This window comes from Taudactylus pleione, unplaced genomic scaffold, assembly GCF_031769625.1.
Source record: "Taudactylus pleione unplaced genomic scaffold, aTauple2 ptg000040l, whole genome shotgun sequence".
In the NCBI taxonomy this organism is placed as follows: Eukaryota; Metazoa; Chordata; class Amphibia; order Anura; family Myobatrachidae; genus Taudactylus; species Taudactylus pleione.
Genome location: NW_028284442.1, coordinates 28,566,816 through 28,594,063, shown reverse-complemented (window position 1 = coordinate 28,594,063; position 27,248 = coordinate 28,566,816). Strand labels below are relative to the sequence as shown.

General features: G+C 42.0%; 1 protein-coding gene across 3 annotated transcripts in view; it reads left to right on the top strand.

Moving 5' to 3' along the window:
* NCBP3 (nuclear cap binding subunit 3) overlaps window positions 1–27,248 on the top strand; it is a 66,093-nt gene that overhangs the window by 22,299 nt on the left and 16,546 nt on the right. For 2 of the 3 annotated variants that reach the window (XM_088455054.1, XM_088455071.1), the window contains 8 exons: window positions 11,455–11,560; window positions 20,487–20,612; window positions 20,899–21,018; window positions 22,137–22,240; window positions 23,912–24,020; window positions 24,342–24,441; window positions 24,733–24,830; window positions 25,177–25,447. In XM_088455054.1, the coding sequence (XP_088311180.1) occupies window positions 11,455–11,560; window positions 20,487–20,612; window positions 20,899–21,018; window positions 22,137–22,240; window positions 23,912–24,020; window positions 24,342–24,441; window positions 24,733–24,830; window positions 25,177–25,447 (1,034 nt within the window). The remainder of the gene's footprint in view (window positions 1–11,454; window positions 11,561–20,486; window positions 20,613–20,898; window positions 21,019–22,136; window positions 22,241–23,911; window positions 24,021–24,341; window positions 24,442–24,732; window positions 24,831–25,176; window positions 25,448–27,248) is intronic. The other variant, XM_088455062.1, reaches the window with a different exon arrangement.

Sequence of the window (27,248 nt, the reverse complement as noted above, 5' to 3'; positions counted from 1 at the left end):
TTTTCACAGAGACTAGAGAGAATTTACAAACATTCCATTGTGGTGCTTCTGCTGGTCCTGCCCTGTGTCACCCCTTTTGCTCCTTGCTACAGGATGTTTATTGCAGTACCAGGACTTTGATGTCAGAACTGGCTGTAAGCATGTAGCAGCAATCACGTCACCTGACACCGTAGAGTTGTTCCTCATTGGCACCTTTTGTGCCAAATCCTGATGGATGGGCTCTCTTGAGGACCTATTATTACCTGTCACCTTACATCCCTTATATCATATTCCTCTGCACTTGTTTTGCAAATTCAGATGGTTCTCTGTCACTTCTTGACTCCAACAACCCTGTTTTCTCCCCTGTTTCTCATACTCCTCTCTCCCACATCTGGTTAATTTTTGGAGCCTTTTTCTCCATATGTCTGTGGCTCATCCTCCTTCTAGGCAACAGGTCTTGTCCCAGAGAGGAATATTTCCGCGTTTGTATTGGTAAGGATACTTGTCATCTCTGCATAGCCAATTTGCCTTCTGACCAAAACATATTGTGCACTGCTTGTGCATAGCTGTAACCTATGATGACCACTTCTAACTCTAATACTGTTCCTGCCTCAGCTACAAACTCCAGCATGTGCGGGCCAGCCTGTCATGCAGTTCATAGAGGGCTTTAGTGTCTTCAAAATCATCCAACTCACTCAGCAATGTGTACTTTACGTAGCAGGTGAATTATTAGCGCTCCTCCCTTCACAGTTGTCTTGCAAGAGAAGAGATTAGTCTCCCTTAGCCCCCCCCCCCCCCCCCCCTTATCCTTTCTTGGGACTGGACTTTGACAATGCTTCTTTCCATACTCTGGCACAACGTCTCTGTGGAGGTCATGGATAGCCTACCTAGACGATCATGGAGACTTCAGATTCATAGAACATGTCATTGACTTATGTGCAATCATCCCTCTCCTAGTGGATGCTTAGGACACTTTAAACTAGCCCCTATGTTCAACCTGATGTCCACAGATGCAAGTCTGTCTGGTCGGTGATGGTAAGCATTCCAGACGTGAGGGCTCCACAGGACAATCAAGAGGATTAAACAGGAGGTTGTCTTTTCCTTTCTTTAATGATTTAGTTTTTTTTGTGAAGTTCTGATTCAAGCCATGATTAGTCCAAGTAAACAGTTGTCTGCATGATAGTGCCATAGTGTCTGAGGTATCTACTTCTCATGGTAAGAAAGGAAGTTCTACAAAACCAGGTACTTTCTCATCCAATTTTTTGTGAATTTCTGTGTATGAGGCTTAAGTCATTGAAGATTTGGGACTCTGCTTATGATTCTTTTCCAGCATCCTCTGACTTCCCTTCATCACGCTCAAACATCTATCCAAGGTGTGGTCCTTGTGGCTCCTTCATGTTCCTCTCCTGCACACTCCTGGGATCTTAACTTGGTCCTTCAAATTCTTCTCCGACATCCCTCTTGAGATGCTGAAATAAAAGGTGGTCTTCCTTATCACATCTGCCAGGAATGTATCTAGTGTCCTTTTTCATTCAAGACATTATTTAGTGTTTGTCTACAGGTTTTTTGTTTTTATCCATCTTGGGTACCTCTGTTGCATGTTTGGGATGTGGCTTTAGACTCCCTGAAAGTGGTGCTTGCCATACAAACCTAAATCTGCACATTCATGCAATGACTTAATGCTTCCCTTGACTCATGACAAGAAGAAGACCTCTTAAATGGTTATTTACTGCTGGAGATGTAAATATGCGTGATGTAATAATAGTTAATATTCAATCTGAACACAATGCTGGGCTGCTTCCCAAAGGATGGTCCTTCGTTGGCACAGGATCTAGTTGGATATTAGGGGAAAAAAGGGCTTTCCCAGGGGGTGCCACTGTTGTAGATGGTTAATGTCCATTGACTATGTTTACCAATTTAGAAAAAGTATGGGCCTGTGTGTCTTTAAAAGTTCTCTCTCAAACGGATCCGAGGGACGATGCACTAGTACTTCTCTCTTCTGATTTCTATAACAACCCCAACTTCAAAAGACACCCGAAATGGCAATAGGCCTCTCACAATTACAAAGTAGTAACATTATTTACATGACGAGTATATATTTGTGTAATTATGACCTCACCCTGGGGTAGATGTTGTCCCTTTGCTGTCCTTACCCCTTACAGGGTCTGATGTCTTGACAGCATATCGTTATCCCAATAGAGGTCGGTCCAACACTATATGCGTTCAATGCATTTTGTCAAATACTGATGACTTAAGGGATTTGTATAGTTTTCAATTGTCTTCTCCTGATATGTCCTTGTTCTCTCAAGTAGATCACGATTATATATTACATACACACACCAACATAAAAACTGCAAATTACTGGTACCAGACTGAACTATAATCTCATATAATGCTCAAAATGGGGCCAATTAAAAACTGACCGTTCTATAAAAAGCAAACATATATTTGAATGTTCTCCAACTCAGCAGATTGTTTTTTATCCACAGTCCAATGTGTATAATCAATGTCTTTTGAAGGAAACACATGTTTGTTTCCTCTCTGTTGATACTGTATGCCTCTTTGAAATGTTCCACCATTTTCTGTGCCCCAATGCAAAATGTAAATTTTCTATTTGCAGTTCTCAGGGCTTTCCCATTACATTGCTATTTGTATTCCCTATGGTTGGCTTGTTATCTATCTCTGTGCTCCTTTTGTAACTAATATCCTAATACATCACAAAAATAAACCGGGATATTGTCGGTCGACCCAGGTCGAGGTGCAGTGTGAACGCGCCACCAAACTAATTTCCGGGTCGAGCAACCTGGCATTTCAACCCTGCAATCGAGCAGGGTTGAACACTGGAACAAGCCGGGTTGAAGTGCAGTGTGAATAGGCCCTACCTGGGTTATCCAACCCGGGACTCGGCAAACACAGCTGATTGGATGTTACTGGGTCTCGCTTGTCAGACACACAGGCAGCACACTGCAGACAACAGCAGAGGCAGCCTTCTGGCAGTCTGAAAGGGATTAATACTACTACTGTCATTACAGTCATGGCTAATTAGAGTGATGAAGAAGTGAACTGTACACTATGGTGTCAGAAGCTGCATCATGCTCTCAATGGCTGAATCAAACAGCCGTAAAGCACAAACACATGAACTCAGGGCTACACAGTAATAATCCATCAGCCGTGATTCCTGCAATGCTGGGAGCAGTCCCCACGCCTCCCTTATGCTCCCTTTTGTGATATTATCTTTGTGAGCCTGAACATTTTAAGGACATTCATAGGCTTTTACAGGGCTGACCCGGGAACAGGGCGAACCCGGGAATAACCCTGGTCGAAGGTGCAGTGTGAAAGGAGTCTGACCCAGGTCGCAGCCAGGTTGGACCCATGTTCAAAATCCCGGGTTAGAGCAAGGTTTGCGATGTGAAAGCTGTATAACTGTATAGTGTCATGACCTGGGGGTGTGGCCAGTAGGAGGAGTTCATATTTTTTTAGATTGTTTCTAAGCTTCCAAAGGGTAGAGCCTGCACCACACTGTTCCCATGTCCCCCAGTGGACTAAAGAAGAATATATAATGTGCAAAATGACAGTTTTTGAAAATTCATCCTTCCATATTTACATTAAACCGTGGTTCTCAACCATCAAGTTCAGGACATGTTTTGAGGATTTCTGTGGAAGCAGGTGGGTCTGACCCAGCAAAATAGAGTAATACCCCTTTCAGATCGCAGATTGCGGGTCGCACCCAGGATTTGTGCACTGGTCCATCTTGGGTGCGACCCGCCTGAGACCCCTTTAAGACTGACGCATCGACCCAGGAATAATGCTGGAGCTTGGAGATTATTATTATCCTCCTTTATTTATATGGCGCCACAAGTGTTCCGCAGCGCCTTATACATAGTACATAGAACTAATAAGTGAACAAGTAACTTACAGTACATTACAGTGCAGGACAAGGACACGATACATATATACATTGCTGCAATAGCGATTTAAGCTCTCGCAATAAGCAGCAGGGAGTTGGCAGTCACATGTTAGGTGCCCTTATGGGGAGTAAAGAGTAGAAGAAAATGTAAAGAGAAGCACATGGAGGGAAGACGTGCCTGCTCGTGAGAGCTTACATTCTAAAGGGGAGAGGCAGACAGGCAGGCGTGACACAGAAGGGGAAGATAGGGAGGAAAGCGCATGAGGTGGGTAAGGATGAGAGCTGGAAGGCCTTGATGAAGTAGTTCTGTAGGTCTTGAGAGCCTGTTTGAAGATTTGTGGAGAGTCTGAGAAGGGAGAGCATTCCAAAGGTGAGGAGCATCACGGGCAAAATCTTGGATGCGGCAGTGGGAGGAAGTAATCAGTTGGCAAGAGAGACGGCATGCATAGAGATGATCTTGTCTCCAAGCGCCGGCTCTCCCTATGCCGTTCATACCATACCACGAGCCGAGTTGAACTCGTGTTCAACCCTGCTCGTTACCCAGGTTGAAATGCCGGGTCGCTGCGCTTTCATGTGCAATAACCCGGGTTACTTGATGGCAGTGTGAAAGGGGTATCACTACCTGTGCATGATTACAGAAATCCACTAAATATGACCTGTTGGTGGACTGGAGTTGAAAACCTCTTCAGGATGGCTTAAGGACTAAGGGGCGCATTCATCACGTTAAAATGTAGAATTAAACTCCCTGTGTAAAACAGCGATATTTCAGACCAATTCAATGATCTTCTTTTACCTAATTATCACTTCCGAAATGCTGCTCTTTCTGCGTAATAAATAAAAATTAGAAGCGCTGATTGGCTGATGACAATAAAATATATATAATTTTATTAAGAACAATAATAAATTACCAGCTGGCAAATAGTAACTTTAAAATAAAAACCACATCACCATGGGGCAATATTGCAAATACGTCCACACAAAAGCAAATGCTCTTAATACTACTGATTAGTAATTTTGTTAATATATAAATGCTGGTTAGTATGGAAATGTTGATGTTTATATCAACATTAGGATTAATCATTTTAGGTGTCAAGATGCAGTCCTTTGTATATTAGTTATTAGTAGTTTAAAATATTCATTAACCGTACTTTTAAACAGTACTTAAATCCATTTAAGAGTCCAATTGATGGTAGGTAATAGTGCAAATGTGCAAATGCCAGTGGTGATCTCCTTTTATGTGATATGTAGAAGTCCTTCCAGCTGCTGGCAGCACTCCCACTATGCAGCTGTATCCAGATGGTCATCCAAAATCCATCAACGCTTTAGAGAACATAAGCACTGGTTGGCAGTCATTGGTCTGTTCTCTGACTCATTTCCCCGCCTACTATATGAGCGGCTTCCTCAGAGGAAGACCTCTTTTCGGAAGTCTGATACACTTCCTCATCTGCCGCTGTTGAGTTGATATTCCCAGCCTGTCTTCAGACTGCGCATGTACCTTTTTAACATCTCGCACATGCGCTGTGTGTGTATGTATATGTATATATATATATATATATATATATATATAATATACACACACAGTCAGGTCCATAAATATTGGGACATTAACAGAATTTTCATATTTTGGCCTCTATTCACCACCACAATGGCTTTGAAATGAAACAAACAAGATGTGCTTTAACTGCAGACTTTCAGATTTAATTTGAGGGTAATTACATCCAAATTGGGTGAACAGTGTAGGAATTACAACAGTTTCAATATGTTCCTCCCACTTTTTAAGGGGCCAAAAGTAAAGGGACTATCAACTCAAAAGCTATTTCATGGACTGTTGTGGGCTATTCCCTCATTATTTCATTATCAATTAAGCAGGTAAAAGGTCTGGAGTTGATTCTAGGTGTGACATTTGCATTTGGAATCAGTTGCTGTTGACTCTCAATATGAGATCCAAAGAGCTGTCACTATCAGTGAAGCAAGCCATCATTAGGCTGAAAAATCAAAACAAACCCATCAGAGAGATAGCAAAAACATTAGGTGTGGCCAAATCAACTGTTTGGAACATTCTTAAAAAGAAAGAAAGCATCGGAGAGCTCAGCAACACCAAAAGACCCGGAAGACCACAGAAAACAACTGTGGTGGATGACAAAAGAATTATTTCCCTGGTGAAGAAAAACCCCTTCACAACAGTTGACCAAATCAAGAACAGTCTCCAGGAGGTAGATGTGAAGTCTTCTCTTGATTGTTGACTTTGACACATATACATGACTGAATATAGAGGGTTCACCACAAGATGTAAACCATTGGTGAGCAACAACAACAGGAAGACCAGATTAGAGTTTGCCATACAACATCTAAAAAAGCCATTACAGTTCTGGAACAACATCCTATGGACAGATGAGACAAAGATCAACTTGTACCAGAGTGATGAGAAGAGAAGAGTATGGAGAAGGAAAGGAACTGCTCATGATCCAAAACATACCATCTCATCAGTGAAGCATGGTGGTGGTAGTGTCATGGCGTGGGCATGTATGGCTGCCAATGGAACTGGTTCCCTTGTATTTATTGATGATGTGACTGCTGACAAAAGCAGCAGAATGAATTCTGAAGTGTTTCGGGCAATATTATATGCTCATTTTCAGTCAAATGCTTCAGAACTCATTGGACGGCGATTCACAGTGCAGATGGACAATGACCCGAAGCATACTGCAAAAGCAACCAAAGAGTTTTTTAAGGCTAAAAAGTGGAATGTTATGCAATGGCCAAGTCAATCCCCTGACCTGAATCCGATTGAGCATGCATTTCACTTGATGAAGACAAAACTGAAGGGAAAATGCCCCAAGAACAAGCAGGAACTGAAGACATTTGCAGTAGAGGCCTGGCAGAGCATCACCAGGGATGAAACCCAGCGTCTGGTGATGTCTATGCGTTCCAGACTTCAGGCTGTAATTGCCTGCAAAGGATTTGCAACAAAGTATTAAAAAGTGAAAGTTAGATTTAGGATTGTTTAGTTTGTCCCATTACTTTTGGCCCCTTAAAAAGTGGGAGGCACATATAGAAACCGTTGTAATTCCTACACCGTTCACCTGATTTGGATGTAATTACCCTCAAATTAAATCTGAAAGTCTGCAGTTAAAGCACATCTTGTTTGTTTCATTTCAAAGCCATTGTGGTGGTGAATAGAGGACAAAATATGAAAATTCTGTCACTGTCCCAATATTATAATATTTATGGACCTGACTGTATATCTATCTCTATGTATATATATGTATGTATGTATATATATATATATATATATATATATGTGTGTGTGTGTGTATGTATATATATATTATATTATAACGCTGGCACTCCACTATAGAAACAATACTGGCCTGGGTGCCCTCAAAATGGTTAAACAACCAAGCATGTAGACAGAACAATAGCGGCACTCTCAGAACTTGAAATAAATATGACTCACGACTCCACAAGGTCTGCGTTCAATGTTTCAGTCGATGTGACTTTTATCAAGAACGTTCTTGATAAGTCACATCGACTGAAATGTTGAACGCAGACCTTGTGGAGTCGTGAGTCATATTTATTTCAAGTCCTGAGAGTACCGCTATTGAGATATATATAATAAATATATATATTTTTATTATTCAATGGACTTTTGAATATGTGAGCTAAAATAAAACTTTTCTACTTTTTTGCATTGAGAGTGCCCATCCATGTGCATGGTTTATATTTTGGTCCATTTGGTTGGCCCTTAGTAGAGCACCTCACCGTTGTATATTGCAAGCTGGATGTGCAGTTTTTCAGTGTGTATGTATGTATATATATATATATATATATATATATCTCTGTCTGTATATATCTCTAGCGACTAGCATGTTTGAAAGATGTTTGATCATGTAACCACTCTGTATGTGCAAACATACATACAATGTTCACAATTATATATTTTACCCTCCCTGGCATACCATCTGCTTCTCATGCAATATGTATCAAAGTGCCGTGCAAATATGCATAAAATAGTCTTTTGAAATTAACACATGCATTTAATTAAGCCGCAATGGATAAAAACAAATTCATGAAGGACATAGACTAAAAGCATATAGGTTATTTTGGGGGCAAACATAAAAACACTTTAAATAGACATAAATAAAATCCAATGCGTAGCTGAGTAAAAGTGAAAATAGTTTGAGACAAGAGGTGCAACTTCCCTATACATATGTGTGTATGTATGTATGTGTATATATATATGTATGTATGTTTATATATATATATATATATATATATATATTTTATTATTATACATTACCGTTCAAAAGTTTGGGGTATTTCGTGTTTTGCATGAAAACTGACTTTTATTTATCAAATGAGTTGGAAAATTAATAGAACATATAGTGAAGACATTGGCAAGGTTAGAAATAATGATTTTTATTTGAAATAATAATTTTGTCCTTCAAACTGTGCTTTCGTCAAAGAATGCTCCCTTTGCAGCAATTACAGCATTGCAGACCTTCGGCAGGACGGCAGTGGCCAGGCTGTTTTAACAGGGCGCCGCTAAAAAGGGCAGGGCGCATTTTGCCCTTTAAAAATCGGGCAGAGCACGGCACGCTGCTAAAACAGCTTAGTGTGAACACTTGGTTTGTAATTAAGAGATATCGGCGATATCTCCTGTGCTACATGAATGATATATGGGTCTATAACTTAAATTATAATTTAACATGAATAATTTTTAAAAATTAGTATTTAAGTGATGATGAATAGGCCCCCTAAGAGCTTCTAAGAGCTTAATATTAAGTTTTTTTGGGTTTTTTTTTTTTTCCTTTCCTTTCCTTTTTAACAAATGGGTTCAGTGTACAAATATAACTCTTCTCTTACACTTTTATATAGTATGAAGATAGAACACCACACAGACTGCTCGATAACCACCTTGAGAATATAAATATATAGATATTCTGTCTTAATAATTCATGTGTCAAGGAGGTGTGCTACCTACTACCAGTTATAGATGTAACAGAAAGGGAAAGAGGTAGTATATAGGTGCACTGATCGAGTATTATATAATGAATAACTAAAAATTTACTTTTATTAAGTATATTAAAAATATAGTCCCTCTAAGAAATCATGGACGGCGAAGTATTAAAAAATATAGATTCAAAGAAAGAAATGAAAATTTAAAATAATATGCTAAGGGTCATGTCACTTGAATGGGCAGATACTCCTGTCTACAAATCAATGATTATTGCTGTGGGTATAGTTTATACGTTTGTGTTATTCAACGTGTGAAGTCTTCTTATTCTTTTCATGTATATGTGGCTCAAAGAAAAAAATAAGAGAAAAAAAAAAAAATAATATTATATTAAACTGTCCAAATACTTTGTTGTCTCATTTCTTTATATCTTATGGACAATAATACCCAAACACAATGATAGCTCTATGCTGCCAATGAATATCATTTGCGATTACTAGCAGATCTCTGCTGAATAAATAGTAGCAGTTTGGCTATTGCGTAGTTACATCCAAAAATGTTGCAATCTGATTCTGCCGTGTTTGCAACAATTGTATCAATCTGTCTCCACTGTACTCTGGATGTTAGTAATGCTGGGCATACACTGCCAGATAAAATGTCTGTCAGACCGACAGACATTTTATCTGGCCGGCTGCCAGCCGCAGATGTCCGCGGCATACACTGTGAGAGAAATCTCAGTGTATAGCCCGACATCTGCGCTCTGCCCCCGGGGGAGGAGACCTTTCCCTGTTCCTTCCGTAGGAAGGAACACAGGAAATGTCTGTCTGTCGGCTGCACTGGGCATACATTGCCCGATGCGGCCGACAGTTACCGGGTAAATATCGCATCGGACGGGCATGCTGGACAATCCAGCATGCCCGACCGAGCAATATTTAACCCTCGGTCGCCCCCCCCACGCTACAATTATCGCGGCGATCCGCCGATATCGGGTGGATCGTTCCGATAATTGCAGCGTGTATGGCCAGCATTAGGAATGTCTCTGATCAATTTATATTATCTGTTTATTGCTTATTTAAATAAACGGGAAGTATAGGTTGACACTGACTACATCAAGTGTCCCTTTCCCAACAGGCAATATAGTCAGTTATAAGTTATTCCTTATGTGACACCTGTCTTTATTAGTGCTACAAGATTATTTAAGTATATTAATTCGTGATTAATTCACATAATTACATAAGTCACATCCATTAACACAAACACAATGTGTGTTTACAGAGCATATTATATCCCATCTATCCTCTTATAAATAAGTGCGATATCCTTCCATGCTTATTATTTTGTCACCAGGAGATATGGGTTGACGTAAGATTAAACAAACATCACTCTCTTATTCAGTGAGTGTGGACAGATCAAGATTATATATGTTGCGTTTGTCTTTGTTGCCACAGTAGTTAAATCAGTGCTTATTAAGCTACTCAGATATTTCTATTTGTCACTGGATCACCACTCTTTTAATTTGAATAGTGTTATTATTGCCAGAACATATTAGAATAGCACTCCTAGAAGCCACCATTAATATGAGAGGATCTCTCGAGAGGATCTCTCAGAGTCCATTCATTATAATCACAATTATTAACATCTGAGTGGCACAATGATTTATTAAGTGCCACTAAGGTATTTTGGGTGTTTACACAACACTGATTCACTACTGTTTATATCAAAAAATATGCCTATTGCGTTTATTGTAGACAATACATATATTTCTAGAGCATATTATTACTGTATCTAGATGTCACAGTTTTTCCAAGAATTTCTTAGAGATAGTTAATGTGACCATAATTAATTAATTAACATCAAACAAGACTATGTGCTATCAAGGCACCTTACATCAATGTACTGTTTAGGACGTATTATATCACTGTGTCTGGATGCCACAGTTTTTCAGAAATTGTCTAGAAGTTAGTTAATTATGGTCACATTAACGAACATCAAACAGACCTTATATCAGTGCTCTTGGGTGCCACAGATCAAATGAGTGCTTGTAATTGTGTTTAGACATGAGGCATTATCACACTTAAGCCTCAGAGTTTACTGCCCGACATGAGTTATTTAAGCCGTAATCGGCATGATGTCTTTGCATGTAGTGAGTGGGGCCCTTAGCATACTCTTTTATATGTAAATATTTGTGTATATATCACCTGCCTCGTACGCAGGCCTGGCAATAGTGAGTCGTCCTGTGCACAGCTATCCCAGCAAGGGCTATTTTCATATATGTTTGGTAAAATCTATGCGTCCTGCCAGGCACAACTAACGCTGGAATAATAGGTATTATAAATCGGTTACCTGATTTTTATATAGTGGCTATTATGTAGAATTGATTTTCGTTGCACTTACAGTAGTGGTTTGTGCTGATATATTCTTTAGTATCGAACATATTTGAAACATACGTTGAAGGTCATTTGAATGTTTTAAAAAGGTCGAAACTAATTTTTTATTTTTAAATTTTTCATTTTATTTGTATTCTGAAGCTGCTATAGATCTAAATGCGCACATGGGGCATTCAGGGTGATGTCCGAATCTTAAAGCTAAATAAGTTTTTGTATTTATTTGTCAGGAAGCTATTGAGAAAAAGGAGCAGAGGGCAAAGCGTTTCCATTTCCGTGCCGAAGTCAGCGAGGACCGGAGAAATGTTGTATTGGACCTAGAGATTATGAGGAAAGGTAAATATCGTCCTTCCTAATGCACCTATAACCTGGTATGTTGCTTAGTAACCTTGCACATAGAACATCTATATAGGTAAAGCATTTTGGACAAAATAGTGATGAAATGTTGCTTTTATAAACCTGCATGTTAGTGAGACTACAGTGTCACCACCGGCAGGACCCCGCACACATGATTATAAGGTGTACTGACAATATTATGCTTCAAAGCACAAAATGTACAGGAATACACCAAGCTGGAGAATTTATTTTCAAAAGTATAGATGGGTTACAAAAGAAATGTTAATCCTAATGACGCCTACTGATTTCAGAGTGAGGAAAACGGACACCTACTAACCATCTGCTTTTAGAGTAACGTTGCTCTGTAAGCCTTATTTTCCAGTGCAACTTCTCACTGATACTTTGATAAAGCTAGTAATGGAAAGTCATGGAAACACTACCCTTATTAGTGGTAAATGACTTATTGTGGTAATGATTTAAAAAACAAAAACGATGTATTACATCATAAAGATTGCAATACAGCTAAGCAGGCTTCCTACTGCCAAATGATCAAGCTACGAGTCCTGCTGGAGAAATGTGCTGTATAAATAAAATTCTTATTATATGTCTGTTTGCGTGTGTGTGTGTGTGTATAGTTGTCATTCTAGCACCCTGCACCTGTCACAACCCGTGCAGTTCCTCTTTCCTGCCTGGGAAGTCTCTCCCTGCTCTGAACACCTCTGGCAGGGGAGAGGAGCTGCACAGGATGTGACAGGTGCAGGGTGCTAGAATGGAGACTGTGTGAGTATGTAGAGTCTCTCACTCTTTTGTGTGTATGTAGTCTGTCTCACTCGCTCTCTCCCCCACCCATTGTATAACTGTAACTTCAAAATCCGCTTTCATTTTGAGGCCATTTTCACCAAATTGGAGGAAGGGGTGGGGAGGGAGGGGGGCTTAGCGTCAATGCTTCTGCATCCATGCTGCTACTTTGCCTATTTAAAAGGGGCTACCTCACCTTCAACCAGCCCCCTAAGGAGTCTACAGACCCCCTGATGCCCAGTGACTCCGCTGGTGGTCCAGGACGCTGCCCCAGCTGCGCACCCGGTTTGAGGCTTGCATCTCTGGCAAAGCCGCGGCCTTGATTTCTGGGCTGAATCACAGCGACCGGAGCTTGCAGTGTGCACTCCCACCTCTGGATAAGTGCCCTGTTGGCTCCTCAGCAGTATATTGCAACTATACATAATACTCCAGGCTCTTGACCGGCTGCTGGGAGGGCCGCTATCTTAGAGAAGCTGACACACGGAGAGAACATATACCTCCTGCAGCTGCTGCTGGATAAGATACCTCTTGTCCCTGCTGCTTTGTTATTAATCCTTACCTTTGGGAATTGCTACCCAGCAACTCCCCAGCATTTCCAGTGTTGAGAGCCAGGATAAACAGCTTCAGCTCTACTTATTGATTGCTTCCATTGACTTCACCCAGGTGTGGGCCATCTTTATAACCAGAGGGACTGCCTGAGTATCTTGGGGTACCACCTCCCCTCTTTCTACAGTCCAGAGAAGGTGCCACGCCACTCAAAATTTGTTGCAGATGTGGTTTGATGGTCCAAGGGTGTATATATATTGCACATTTCACAGTTTGTGCTACACTGTGTTATGGTCTACTGAGCTCTGTCAGCGCCATCTAGTAGGTCTTTGGATTAACACAGATTATTCTTTTTAACAATCCACTTTTACAACTATTCTGCTGCTGTTTGGATTCCTCCACATAGTCCTCCTTAGGGTAGGCCCTGTCTGCTGAATCACTAACTATCCTGACCTACTTGTGGTATTCCTCTCTTGTCCTGGACATGGTCCCAAGATGGAATATTTTGATCTGAGCGCATACAATTAGTGACCATGTTGCTTAGCCTTTCTAATTATGGGATAATGTGGCCGAAGGTCGCCCTGACGCATACAACACAATTGTTTTATTTGTCATTATATTCAGAAGTACAATAATCAGATTAAGTCAGCGCTACACTGATGCAATATGAAAAATGAATTCCAATTAAGATGAATACACTACACAAAGTGATATGGATCAGCGCTACACCAAGTCAGCGCTGCACTAAATGTGATGGAGAATAAAATAAGTATGCTGCACAGACTGATTTAATCCAATATACTTCGTATATATTTATTTGTAAAAATCAGGGTCACAATGCCCTTATATGTTATTTTTAGAAGTGAAGTGCACTGGTGTGAGTGAATGTAGATACCTATGGATGGACCAGGACTGTAGGTATCAGTTGGAATAATGATCTAATCAATGTCCTGGGTATACAATAGGTATTCTAATAGTATTTTGAAATGGTAGACTACTTGTAGTCACCAGTAGTCTCTCTGATATACAGATGGTGAATGTCTGATGTACGCGGGGTGTTGCAAGATTGTGTCTGGCGGGGCGGCGTCCCGTATCCCCCAGGTGCACAAACTTACCCTCAGCATCCTTTACCGCTCACCTCCGGGTGGGCGACGTCCACTTCATCGGTCTTCAGCCTTCCAGTCCCTCGTTCTGCTATAACTGCCAGCGCGCGTGGATACACGCGCTGACTGGGAAGCAAAGTCCTCACCGTGGGTCTGCGAGACTTCCGGGTAGTGAACTCTCGTGAGATCGTGCACTTGCCCGGGCTCAGCAGTTCCCTCACGGTGGCTCGACTCGGCGACGCGACGAGACTTCAGGAGTGGGACTCGGCGATGTATGTGATATTCTTTGGTGAAACAGCGGGTGTCTTCCCAACGCATATCGGCTATACAGCCTTCCTCAGGGGTTAACCACTTATTTTATTCTCCATCACATTTAGTGCAGCGCTGACTTGGTGTAGCGCTGATCCATATCACTTTGTGTAGTGTATTCATCTTAATTGGAATTCATTTTTCATATTGCATCAGTGTAGCGCCGACCTAATCTGATTATTGTACTTAATGTTCCATAGTGGGTTGGGTATTCCCATTAAGGTCCGCAGCAAGCACGAATCACATACAACCCCCTAGAATCCTAGCGCGGGTTTTCCCATCCCTTTGTCTTTATTATATTCAGAAGGCCTGTTTACATTCTATGTCAGCATGTCATCTCTAACACATAATGGGGAAGAATAGAAGATCCTCTGTCTAGAAAGAGTCCTGCCCTTCCACTCAAACTGCTTCTTGACCTGATATGCCCCAGTTCCTTAAGCCGATAGGTCCCTAGCCCCCCCAGTGAGGACTTCTGCTCCCTACTCCCGCCTGTTCCTGAACCCTCTACTGACCTTGACCCTCCTGCTAATTATCCTCGATCTGCCCAGGCTTCCACAGAAGGGGAATCTCTCTCAAGTCTTTCAACTCCTATGATCTATGCCTACTTGCCAGGACTTTGATTCTCTGGAGCGCAGACTACATGATACCATACGCTTGGAACTGGCGGACATTAAATCAGATATTTCACATCTAGGTGAGTGTGTCACAGTGTGAGGATTTTTCGGGATGTATCCATGGAATCATATAATGGCTTTTTTTAGGTGGTTGCTTGTCAGGTGTCAATGCTTGCTGCCGTGCCCAAGCGGATGGATAATCTGGATAATAGAGGCAGACATAACAATCTGAGGTGTATCGGAAGATATTTCCACTAACGGGAAGAAAGAGAATGGAAGTGCAACGAGAATACGATAGAAATAATTTCACAAAATACAATAAATCCACAATGAATAAAAATATTCACAAAAGGTTCTACAATACCAAATAAAAATAATTTAAACCGAATAAATAAGCACTGGTGCCTCCTGACACTGTATCAATGATTAATATTCCAGACTGCAGAAGGTATATTGTTGCAATATCAAAAGAGGAAACCATTTCACACTAATAAGCATCACAAGTGATAATACCTGTAGGATGGCTGTTGAAATAAATAGTTGACACAATTACGTATTTGTCTCTGTAAAACCCATGAACAATGTTCAGAGTATATAATTAGACTGAGGGCCTATGTCGGCTAGGCGTACTCACATAAATATATCATCGTTTATTAGAGGCTGTTGCCCTTGGTAACCGCTGCACTTGGAAAGAAACCCGGGCATGATGACAATTGAGAGATTAAATTGTGCTGGTCATGACAGTCAACAGTTGCCGTATAGTATTCCCAGCTATATAGAACAGCAATAACGAAGCAGCGCTGTCATTCTCCCATTGCTGGGCATTTGCCACATCTCATTCCCAGCAAGTGTTGGTCAGGGATAGGATGGCAGCACTGCCGATACCTGTTAATAGTGGCCCCGTCTGTCTCCCAGTGAAGGGCAGAGGTGCTGGCTAGGTAGCGCTACTATTCATGGCGGTGGCTATATTATGTATATGCATTTGACACAGGCCAGGCAATACTGCTTGCAGAGTCCTCCGCAGCTGTGACACATTCGCAGCAGCGATAAAAGGTTTACAGTACAGGAAGGCAATCTCTGAGAGCTCTAGAGTGTGAAACTGTAGAACCCCACTCTGCAAAGATAACAGTGGAGTGCTTTAACGCATTTCTCGGCCTGAATAAATTTGGCCGTTTCATCAGAAGGCATGAACCTCGCTCTCTAAGAAAACAAATAGATCCCCACCTTAATTGGATAGATGCCATACAGGTGTGTCAGTGCAAGTAGTTCTACTAAATCACCAATTAGATCAGTCCACATAATATACAATTACACCATAAGAATTGAGTAAAAATACATGTTTAATTTACATAAGAATAAAATTGATAAACTGGACCAAAGAATAAAAATAAACTCAACATAACAAATATACCAAAATGCAATTTGGCTGAGACACGTGTACCTTAATAAATTGAAGAAATGAGAGAGAAGGAAAAAATCATCTTCATTGATGGAGATAATATTTCTTCTAAGAACTATAAAAGCCAATAGTAGATGAGGAATTAGTATTTTGTAGGCATAGAGGCCATACAAATAGGTTTTTTCACTTCATCATAGGGATATACCATTTAAATAGCGAGAACCAATAAATGAACTGGTCCCAATATTGTGAAAGGTGTGGGGTGCTTTGGTGGCACGTCCGCGTCAGTGAGATATATTTAGACTCTGAGCTAACGGACCTGGCGGCAAAGTACCCCACAGAATCTACCCAGACCATTAACAACCAAGAGTATTTATGTATAATGAAGACCACCCTAAAATGGAAGGACTATTTTGCTGTCAGAAATTAAAGTAGATGAAAAAGACTCTCAATGTGAAGTGAGAGGAGGGAAATGCTTGTTGTTGGCGTTTAACATCCTTCCCCTCCTTGCAAAGATCCGAGGTGAGCTTCGTGACTGGCGTCGGAACGTTTTCGTGGTTGGGTAGAGCCAGTATTATTAAAATTATCATACTCCCAAGACTGCTCTACTTGCTTCAGATCCTCCCTATACATGTGCCTAGTAGATGGTTTCAAAGCGTTAACCGTTTGGTAAGGGATTTTGTCTGGGGTGAGCGACTACCTCATTTCCGACATGACGTCCTCTTCCAACATAGACATTTAGGTGGCTTCCAGGTACCCCACTTTCCTACTTACTATGAAGCTGTGTCTCTCAATGGAGTTCTAAGGTGTTCTAGACTGGATTCAGACAAACAGCGGGTGAGGATTGAAAATCATGAGCTTCCTGTAAGCCTTGGGCTTGCGTCATGGCTACCTACCCTCCCTTCTGTTGCTCACCCCACTGTGGGCCCGACTCTGTCTATATGGATATCGCTATGGCAATGACCCTGTGTTTCTTCAGATCTACTCTTTCATAATTTTGACTTTCCCCCTGGTATTACCCCTGTGTCTTTTTCATCTCTGGTTAAAGGCCGGAGTTGTGTGTATCGGCCAGCTAGTGTCATGACCTGGCGTATTCTTTTAGCCAGGTCAGAATGACTTGGGACCTCCCCACCTCCAAAATGTGGAGGTACTGTCCCATTAAACACTTTGCAAATTGATACGCGAGACTTCCTACCTTTTTTTTAATCGCTTCGCCAACCCCAGGATCGATCTCAACACTTCTCTTGGGCTACTAAATCCTCTTAGAAGATACTTTATATGCTACCACGTTTCACGGCTGACTGGGAGAGAGCTATTGGTATACAATTGAACCTAAGTATTGGGACAAGATTTCCAGATCACCATGCCATGTTCGGTTAGCGATTCGGTAGTGGAGACTCAGTTTAAAGTTCTTGCTAGCTGGTACCGATGCCCTTTCGGTGCTAGCCAAAATGTTCCCAGGGGTTCCTGCAACTTGTTGGCGATGTGCCTCAGCTGTAGGCTGCCTGCTTCATAGTTGATGGGACTGTGTAGCATTTTGCCCCTTTGGAATTTAATTATATCTTTGTCTAGGTATATGTTGGGCCAGGAAGTTAGTCCAGAACCTGTATTTTGGTTGAATGGTTCACCAGCCTGGAGTTCTATATGACCATGGATGATCTCATGATGTCCTGTACTAAATTGAAAGAGTTTAGTGCAACCTGGCTCTTGTTTAAAGATTCTTCTTCCTAGCTCAGTAATGTTCATGGTGGCCATTAAGGCACTTTTTGACTTCATTAACTACATGAACAACTCCTTGGGTGATTCCCCCTCTCCTTCCCTCCCTCTGTTTCTCTTTTCTACGCTGTTATTCTCACTAACTGTTCTGAAAAATTGGCGCCTATGGTGTGATTTTATTTTGTTCTTGTCATTGTGGTAAAGCTGCTATTGTATATTTTTCTGATATTGGTTGTACCTTGCTTTGTGAGGGTGTTTTACACCCTGTCAATTATTTGGTGATGTTAATAAAAAAAAACCTCTAATGCAAATTTGGAGACCGGTTTAGGAATTACAGCTATTTAATATTTAGCCCCCTCTTTTTCAAGGGACCAAGCTGTTTCATGGACAGGTGTGAGCTATATATTGCTTCATTATTTCTTTATCATTTAGGCAGGCAAAAGGTCTTCAGTTGATTCCAAGGGGTAAATTTACTAAACTGAGAGTTTTCAGAAGTGGAGATGTTGTCCATACCAACCAATCAGATTGTAGCTATTATCTTCTAGAAGGTGCCAATTAAATGTAAAGTAGAATTTGATTGGTTGCTATGGGCAACATCTCCACTTCTGAAAACTCTGACTTTAGTAAATATACCCCCAAGTGTGACATTTGCATTTGGAAGCTACATGTGGTCAAAGGAGCTCTCAATGCAAGTGACACCAGTATCCTTGGGCTGCAATAACAAAAATAATCCATCATAGAGAGAGCGGCAACCTTAGGAGCAGCGAGTGAGCTCTGCAACACACAAATTTCTAGACGTCTCCGTAAGAAAACAGTGGTGGATGATCGCAGGATGCTTTCCATTGTAAAGAAAAACCTCTTCACCACATCCAGCCAAGTGAAGAACACGCTCTAGGAGGTAGGCATATCATTATCCAAGTCTACCATAAAGAGAAGATTTCACAAGAGCAAATCACCGCAAGGTGCAAATCATTCACTAGCCTCAAGAATAGAGAGGCGAGATTAGACTTTGCCAAAAAAAAATCTGAACAAATAAACATATGAATGGCTCCTGATCCGAAGCATACCACATCATCTGTAACACACAGGGGAGACAGTGTGATGGCATGGGCATGTATGGCTTCCAATGGCACTGGGTTACTAGTGTTTATTGATGATGTGACAGAAGCTGCCAGAAGAATTCTGAAGTGTATAGTTATATACTGTCTGCTCAGATTCAGCCAAGTCAACAAAGTTCATTGGTCGGCGCTTCACAGTACAGGTTGACGGTGACCGAAAATATACTGCAAAAGCAACCCAGGAGGTTTGCAAGGCAAAGAAGTGGAATACTCTGCAATGGGTGAGTATATCATCTAATCTCAACCCAAAACCAACTGAGTATGTATTTCACTTAAAGACCGCAGGCGTGACAAAGCATAACAAAGGAGGAAATCCAGCATTTGGTGATGTCCATGGGTTCCAGGCTGCAGGTAGTCATCTGCAAAGTATTCTCAACAAAGTATTAAATATGAACATTTTATTTCTGATTATTAATTTGTCAAATTACATTTGAGCCCCTGAAAATAGGGGACTGTGTATACAAATGGTTGCAATTCCTAAATGTAATGTTTTTGTTCACCCCTTGAATTAAAGCTGAAAGTCTGCACTTCAATTGCATCTCCTTTGCTTAATCTCAAATCCATTGTGATGGCACAAAATGATCAAACTTGTCAGGGTAGCCCCAAAGTTCTCCCTGCATAGTGAAAAGATGCATCTATTCGCCTGACGGTGAATGTTTCACCGTAACTTTTCCCATCTGCGGTACACTAGGGCCCGGCAGGGTGCCGCCATAAGGGCTGGGCACATTATACAGTTTTTAAAATCGGGCAGGGCATTACACCCTGCTAAAACAGCCTAGCGGTAAACACTGTGTGTATATGTATTTGTGTATATAGATATATAATGTGTGTGTGTTTGAAAATTGCTAGAGTGTTAGTAATTACATGACCGCAGTTCTATCTACTTTGTGTAATAATTTCCCTCTTGGTGATATTAATCTCCCTGGATATGGTCAGTGTGACATATTTAATACTGTGCTGTTATCTTTGTAATATCATGCAGTAATTCTCCCCTGTGTACAAATATTTGTATAAGTTTAGTAGGTGGTGATTTAGCGTGTGACACTTGTTCTACTGGATTTAATCCGATCTAAGTGATCCCTATGGAATTTATTTTATGTGTGTTTTTTTTTTTCTTTTTCTTTATTAATGTGTACCATGCTTCAGTACCACATTGTGCAGTGCAGGACTCAGCTGGCTTACACATTCCCTAGGGCGTCTCAGGAGAAAAGTGTCTTCTGATAGAAATGACATAATTGTCTCAGTGGTATAATTAGTTACTACAACATGCTGTAGAAACCGATTACAGAGAAATAGAAAGCGTTAATGGCTCATGTTTTGCAGTGATCCCCAAACTCCGGCTGGAGACCATTCATGTTATTGGTGTGGATGACATGAGCACAGAGGATATCTTTGGCTTCTTCAAACCCTATCCTCCTGGCTACATCGAATGGCTAGATGACAGCTCTTGTAAGTTGAATGCCCTGTACATATGTCTTTAATCGAAATTAGCAGTGACAAGGTTAAAACCAGATAACCACTTTTAAAGGCTAATTAAACCCAAAACAGTGTGAGTTCTTTTTGTGGGGGTACCACAATACTGCTAGGTGAGGTGCGGGACCCCTCCCTATTCTCACCTGGGAACTATTCCTGTTGGTGACTTATTTTTGTTAACTACTGTGCAGAACCATATCTGATATTTATTCATCTATTTGAGTCCTCTCACGCCATCACATGATATTTTTCTTCCATCTAGGCAACGTAGTGTGGCTTGATGAAGTGACCGCAGCTCGGGCCTTGATAAATATGAGCGCTATGCCATCAGAATCTAAGGACAAAGCAGGTGGAGAGAGCAATTCTGCCAAGTCCAAAACCGGTAATGATATTCTGTTCTATATCTTACTGCAAATTTAGGTCCCCATTTGTTACTCTAATGTATAGCATTGTTTCGGGTGGACATATGTTGTCCCTTAAGTTACAAACTTTACAGTATGTCTAGCCTAATGTTCGTAGGCGATGATCAGAGGGATTTTCTGTACTACGGTCTAGGCACACTAAGGGCTATTTCACACCTGCCGGCAAAAATCCGGGTGTTCTTTTGCATGGTGTGAAATTTAGTGATAGATGGAAGCGAGTGGGTCCTTTCGCACGGCACGGTCGCCGTGTTACAGCCGGGAATATCCACTGAGAAGGACTGCTGCCGTGCCGTGACCGTGCTGTCCCTGCAAGCCAGTGGAGTATAGGAAACAATGTTTCCTTTAAACACACCGGCTGGCTTGTACAACAGCTGCTGCTGCGCATACCCATTAGATAAATAATATTAATAAAAAAAAACATTAAAAACTGCTCAAAGCCGCTGCATGTGAAAGGCACTGAGTGCCTGAAAAAAACGGCCAGCTTCCGCCTGGTTTTTTGCCGGCCGGGCAAAACCGGGAGGTGTGAAATAGGCTTAAGTGAATAGCTTTGGTACATCGCACGTTAGGCTTGGTGGATTGTTTTGGATTTTTTAAAATTTCCAGTTAAATATGTATACATTAGTACCCCTCATGCAATTAATAAAATGTTATCTGGTACTGAATTATAGGCAACTAATTGCACCTGCCACAGTCTATCGTTAATAGCCCTCTGGACGGACCAGATTGCTGTGTGGAGGATTTTAATACAAATTTTCCCACCAAAGTGGTCATCATTTTATGTTTGTAATACAGCTGTTTTTCTCATCAGCAATGTTCTCATGCACTGGGGTGGGAAACCATCCCTAAATGTAATGTACTACTCAGAGGACTGATGCGCTTGTTTGTTTTTTTTTTTTTTTTTTAGTGAACGATTATGATGCAATTTGTCATTAAGCTAAGGTTTAGGTGGTTATTCTGTTCAGGTAGATGTCAATATGTGTGTGTGCAATTATTTGTATACTGGAGCATTAGTCTCATTTGTTACCATGCACCAGAGACAACGTATTTATTGAAATGCTTCTGCTTCCTGTATCTCTAGACAGATACAATGACAGCTCTGGGGATGAGACAGAAGAAGGAGAAGTGGATGAAGATAATCCTAGTGATGCAGAAAAAGAGCCTGTGAAGAAGGTCGTAAGCACGGTATGAATTCGCGGACACCTCTTGTGCCTCATGCTGAGATCTCTCTGCTCTCCATGTACTTCAATCTCCTTCAATTCAAGCTAGTAACGTGACTGACATCTATATAGCTTTCTGTCTGTGGCTCTTTACATTAGCCTATGGAGACGCTGTTTTCTGTGCCGCCTACAGCGGCATCCCACTCCTTGCACCGCAGGTAGGGATCCCAGCCATGATGCTGCCACCCACCATATGGAAAGTCCTGCAGCACCAGACAATAAACCCCACCCGCCATATGGAAAGTCTAGCAGCACCAGACCATACACCCCACCCTCCATATGGAAGTCCTGCAGCACCAGACAATAAACCCCACCCGCCATATGGAAAGTCTAGCAGCACCAGACCATACACCCCACCCTCCATATGGAAAGTCCTGCAGCACCAGACAATAAACCCCACCCGCCATATGGAAAGTCTAGCAGCACCAGACCATACACCCCACCCTCCATATGGAAAGTCCTGCAGCACCAGACAATAAACCCCACCCGCCATATGGAGAGTCTAGCAGCACCAGACCATACACCCCACCCTCCATATGGAAATCCTGCAGCACCAGACAATAAACCCCACCCGCCATATGGAAAGTCTAGCAGCACCAGACCATACACCCCACCCTCCATATGGAAAGTCCTGCAGCACCAGACAATAAACCCCACCCGCCATATGGAAAGTCCTGCAGCACCAGACCATACACCCCACCCTCCAAGCACCAGACCATACACCCCACCCTCCATATGGAAAGTCCTGCAGCACCAGACAATAAACCCCACCCGCCATATGGAAAGTCCTGCAGCACCAGACCATACACCCCACCCTCCATATGGAAAGTCCTGCAGCACCAGACAATAAACCCCACCCGCCATATGGAAAGTCCTGCAGCACCAGACCATACAGCCCACCCTCCATATGGAAAGTCCTGCAGCACCAGACCATAAACCCCTGCTGTGTCAAGTGTCCCCCAAATGGATGAATGGGAAAATGGGGTTTTTATACTTGTTAAATTCATTTCTCTGTAAACATTGGGGACCTTTGAGTGTCCACCCTGATTATGCTCTTATTAAAGAGTTCTTTGCAATATGGGGTTATAGAGAAGGAGCAATAATATATTGAATAAGTGCCCAAAGCCTTTACACCAGGGATGGGGACCCTCAGGCCTGGGGGCCATGCGGAATCATTTGGTCTGGCCCTTGGAGCTATTGTCTGCTAGTCTCATCTGGCTAGCAGGGTGCCTAGAATGGCACCCTGCAGCCAGAATCTATGCAGCAGCACCGCCTGGAGCGTCCTTAGGATTGTTATAATCACTGGCGATTGTGACCCTGCCCCGTATGACGTCACACGGAGGGGGCGTGGCCTGCACTGGACCCGCGATTAATGTTACATATATCAAAATGGGCCTTGGAAAAAAATGTTCCCCACACCTGCTCCAGTGTCCCCCAAAGGAATCAGAGAAAAGTATTCAGTTTCCAAACCCATAGATCTTTATAAGATTGCTTATCGCAAACATTTTGATCCAATTAATCAAAACAGGTTACTCTACTGCTTGCCCAATAGTTTGCTACTATTCACTTTGAAATATGCTTGTGGCAAGGTTACTTTTAGACAGGTTTGTTGAATTTCTAATTTCTTTGCATACAGATGGACACTCTCTCTCAGGCAGAGCAAGACTCTCTAATGCAAAATGATCTTCGATCCTCTGTGAAACTGGTCAAGGGAAACCAACTGTACATGAGATTTGCCACTGAAGGTATGCAAGAGATTAGGAACAATAAATGGATTCACACAGGAGCAAGTGATGTCACTGTATGCTTGAAGGGAAATAATCTCTACAGTAACAAACTATTGATTCCATGTGGATCATCTTAATAGTAAGATTAGTGAAAGGAGCCAGGGCAGCAGAATGAATTAGGGGAACCTTTTTCCAATTTTTCTGCCTGTCTTGAGTATATTAATGGTCCAGTGGGGAACATTGGATCTGGCAGCCTTCTTTCAGGTTGCGTTTTGTCTCTGAAATCTGAAAGCCCCCATAACTTGTTCATGAGATCTTCATGTGCTCATTGTTTCTTAGATGACAAGAAAGAGCTAGGAGCCGCACGAAGGAGCCAATATTACATGAAGTATGGAAATCCCAACTACGGAGGCATGAAGGGAATCCTCAGCAACTCTTGGTACATGAGGGACTTTTATAGGCTCCACTAGGAGTAGACCATCTTACAGTGTATGCTATTGACCAACAACAGTAAAATGCAATCTCTTTCCAACTGTTGCGGGAATGGAAGCTGGGAGGGCATCCTGAGATTTGTAGAGCAATACGTTGCCCAAGCCTTGTGGACTTTAGGAAAAACCATGTTTGTATCTTAGGTCATTAATTCTAAACCTAAATCGCTAATTTTGGTAGATACCTTACAAAGCCTACAGGAAATAGTCTGGTGTTAGTGAGTTATTCTGTTTGCGTGCAGGAAGAGGCGATACCATTCTCGCCGCGTCCAGAGAGATGTGACAAAAAAGAGGACATTTATTGGAGATGATGCTCCTGCATACCAGCACCTTCATTCAGGTAATGGAGAATAAAAAAAAAACTAAGAATATCTGTACCCTGACATGATCTAAAACATGAACTGTTGCAAAACAGCTCAGATTTTTCATTGTATTTAACAGACTTATCGTTTATATACAGTTGTACTTTCACATAATTTTTTCTGTATTTGGTTGTAACTTAATTCTTTCAAAGCACTACAAGTTCTATTGCAACTTTACTGTAATACTCTTCTCAGTATGACCCTGTGTTGTATTTGCAGCAGTAATCCTCTACAAAGACAGTTTTACACTGTCTGTGAGTAGCGTGTGATGGCCTTTGGCCTCTATGGTTTGGCTGATGAGTTGAATATTTGCCTGATGTGTAGGCCTGGTGAATGTTCCAGAGGAGCCCATAGAAGAGGAGGAGGAGGAAGAGGATATGGATGAAGATGATCGCGTGGTGGTAGAGTACAGAGATGAGCTGCAAGCTTTTAAACGAGAGCGGGAGGGGGCGAGGCGGTCCGCAGCCAGCACGTCAGACTCCGATGAGATGGACTACGACTTGGAGCTAAAGATGATCTCCACTCCCTCCCCGAAAAAGAGCATGAAGATGACCATGTATGCCGATGAAGTGGAGTCGCAGTTGAAGACCATCAGGTAGAAACCTTCTTTACGTATGTTTTTCTGGGGCTAAGTGTTCATTGACTTTATATGGAGTTTAATCTTTCAAGTATGTGGGTTCCTACAGATGGGAGAATAAGGAGAGAAGGGGAAGGTTAGGAGAGCAGGGCAGCCCATAGAACAAAATTCACGTAAGATACTGGACTGGGAACCAACAACTATACAACAATGAAAAAATAAAAAGTATAATAAAGCATAGTGTTGGCAATAACGCACGCAATGGGTTTCCTTTCATATGAGAACCACATTCTCTCCACAGTAGGGCATCCACCATGACCGTTCCTGATTTTGGGTGTATGAGGAAGGGATCAAAGAAGTAGAGAATATAACTGTAAAAGACGTCCGAAAATTAGACCTTTTTAAATAAGATCAAATATTTTCTGAAGAGAAGATTTCTTCGGATATTTCTAAGAATTGTTGAGTGAAGTTCCCCTCCTTTCCACAAAGCTGCCAACATAAGGCATTAGGGAATATTGTAGGTACATGGGAGGCAGATAAGTACTGTCTAATCAAACCTTGGTGATGTGCACACTGGACGCAAATGTTGCGAAGTTGGTTGTTATATATGACCAGGTTTCAGTATCCTAAGAGAGAGCTAAACTGGGTACACACTGAGCGATGTGTGGCTTAAGGCTAGGCACACATTAGAACGACGGCCAATTGCGAACCCGGCTTAAGGCCGTGCACACTACAAAATTTAATTGAACAATCCCTTTTTCCATCCTTTATTAAAAGGCACAGCAGCACACATATCGTTTGACCGTGCAGCACGGTATGTCATCCGTGGGAGCGCGCAATTGTGCATACACATTAGACTATATGCACGATTTATCATTCCAATACGGCGAATTGTGCAGATATCGTTCTAATGTGAACCCACCCTAACTCATAGGGAGGGACGCAACAGTTACATTTCACAGGTGTCCTCACATAAACAGAAGATTGAGTGGAACCAACATAGGCAGCCGAAGCCCTGAGGAGTTCTTATAGGAAACCCAGGAGCTCTGTCTAGGAGGACAGGCTGCTGAATGACGAGGTGTGCTAGGAAAAAGGAGAAGGAATAGAAATGTTAAGAACACTAAACACTACAATTAGAAGGATTCAAGCTGGGTGAATTAGATCCCTCCTCTCTGTGATTTTTATGAAAGGAAGTAGGGTAGTTGAGAGAGTTTGTGTAAGGCAGTGCCCAGGACATTTCCAGAAGTGAACATCTAAATTCATGAAGTCAGTATCCTCTCTTGGAGGACTGTGCCAGGTAAACATTACGGAACCCTACTGAACAATCAAGGTCCATTGACCGCAAAGAATAATCAGTGTCGCCTGGGGACAAACTCTGCAGGAAGTCCCTGTGATGCTGAACAGTCGCTGCAGAGGACATAAAAAGTGCTGCAAACGTGTCCAGTTTCTTCAGGGTCCATAGGGCTTCACAGGGAGACAATGGGGTGTAGGTTGGACTAGGAGGACCGGACACCAACAGCAACGCTTTTCAATCCCAGAATGCTCCAGTCCTTCCCCCTATACCACGCCCACAGCCTGAGAGCAACTCCGTTTCGTTGATATCCGGCAGGAACTGGAACACCGGGGCTGCTATTAAGCAGCCCAAGCTTATTTTTATGATTTAAATTTAGCTTTATTCTGCAATGAGCAGCAGCACGAGACAGTCCTTTGCTGCTCCATCACCCCTCCGCAGCGCCGTGACACCAGCACTCAGCTAGGTACTCTCGGTGGGGCTCTAAGGGGGACCTAGCTAGCAAGGCTCCCCGGACCCCAGACTGCA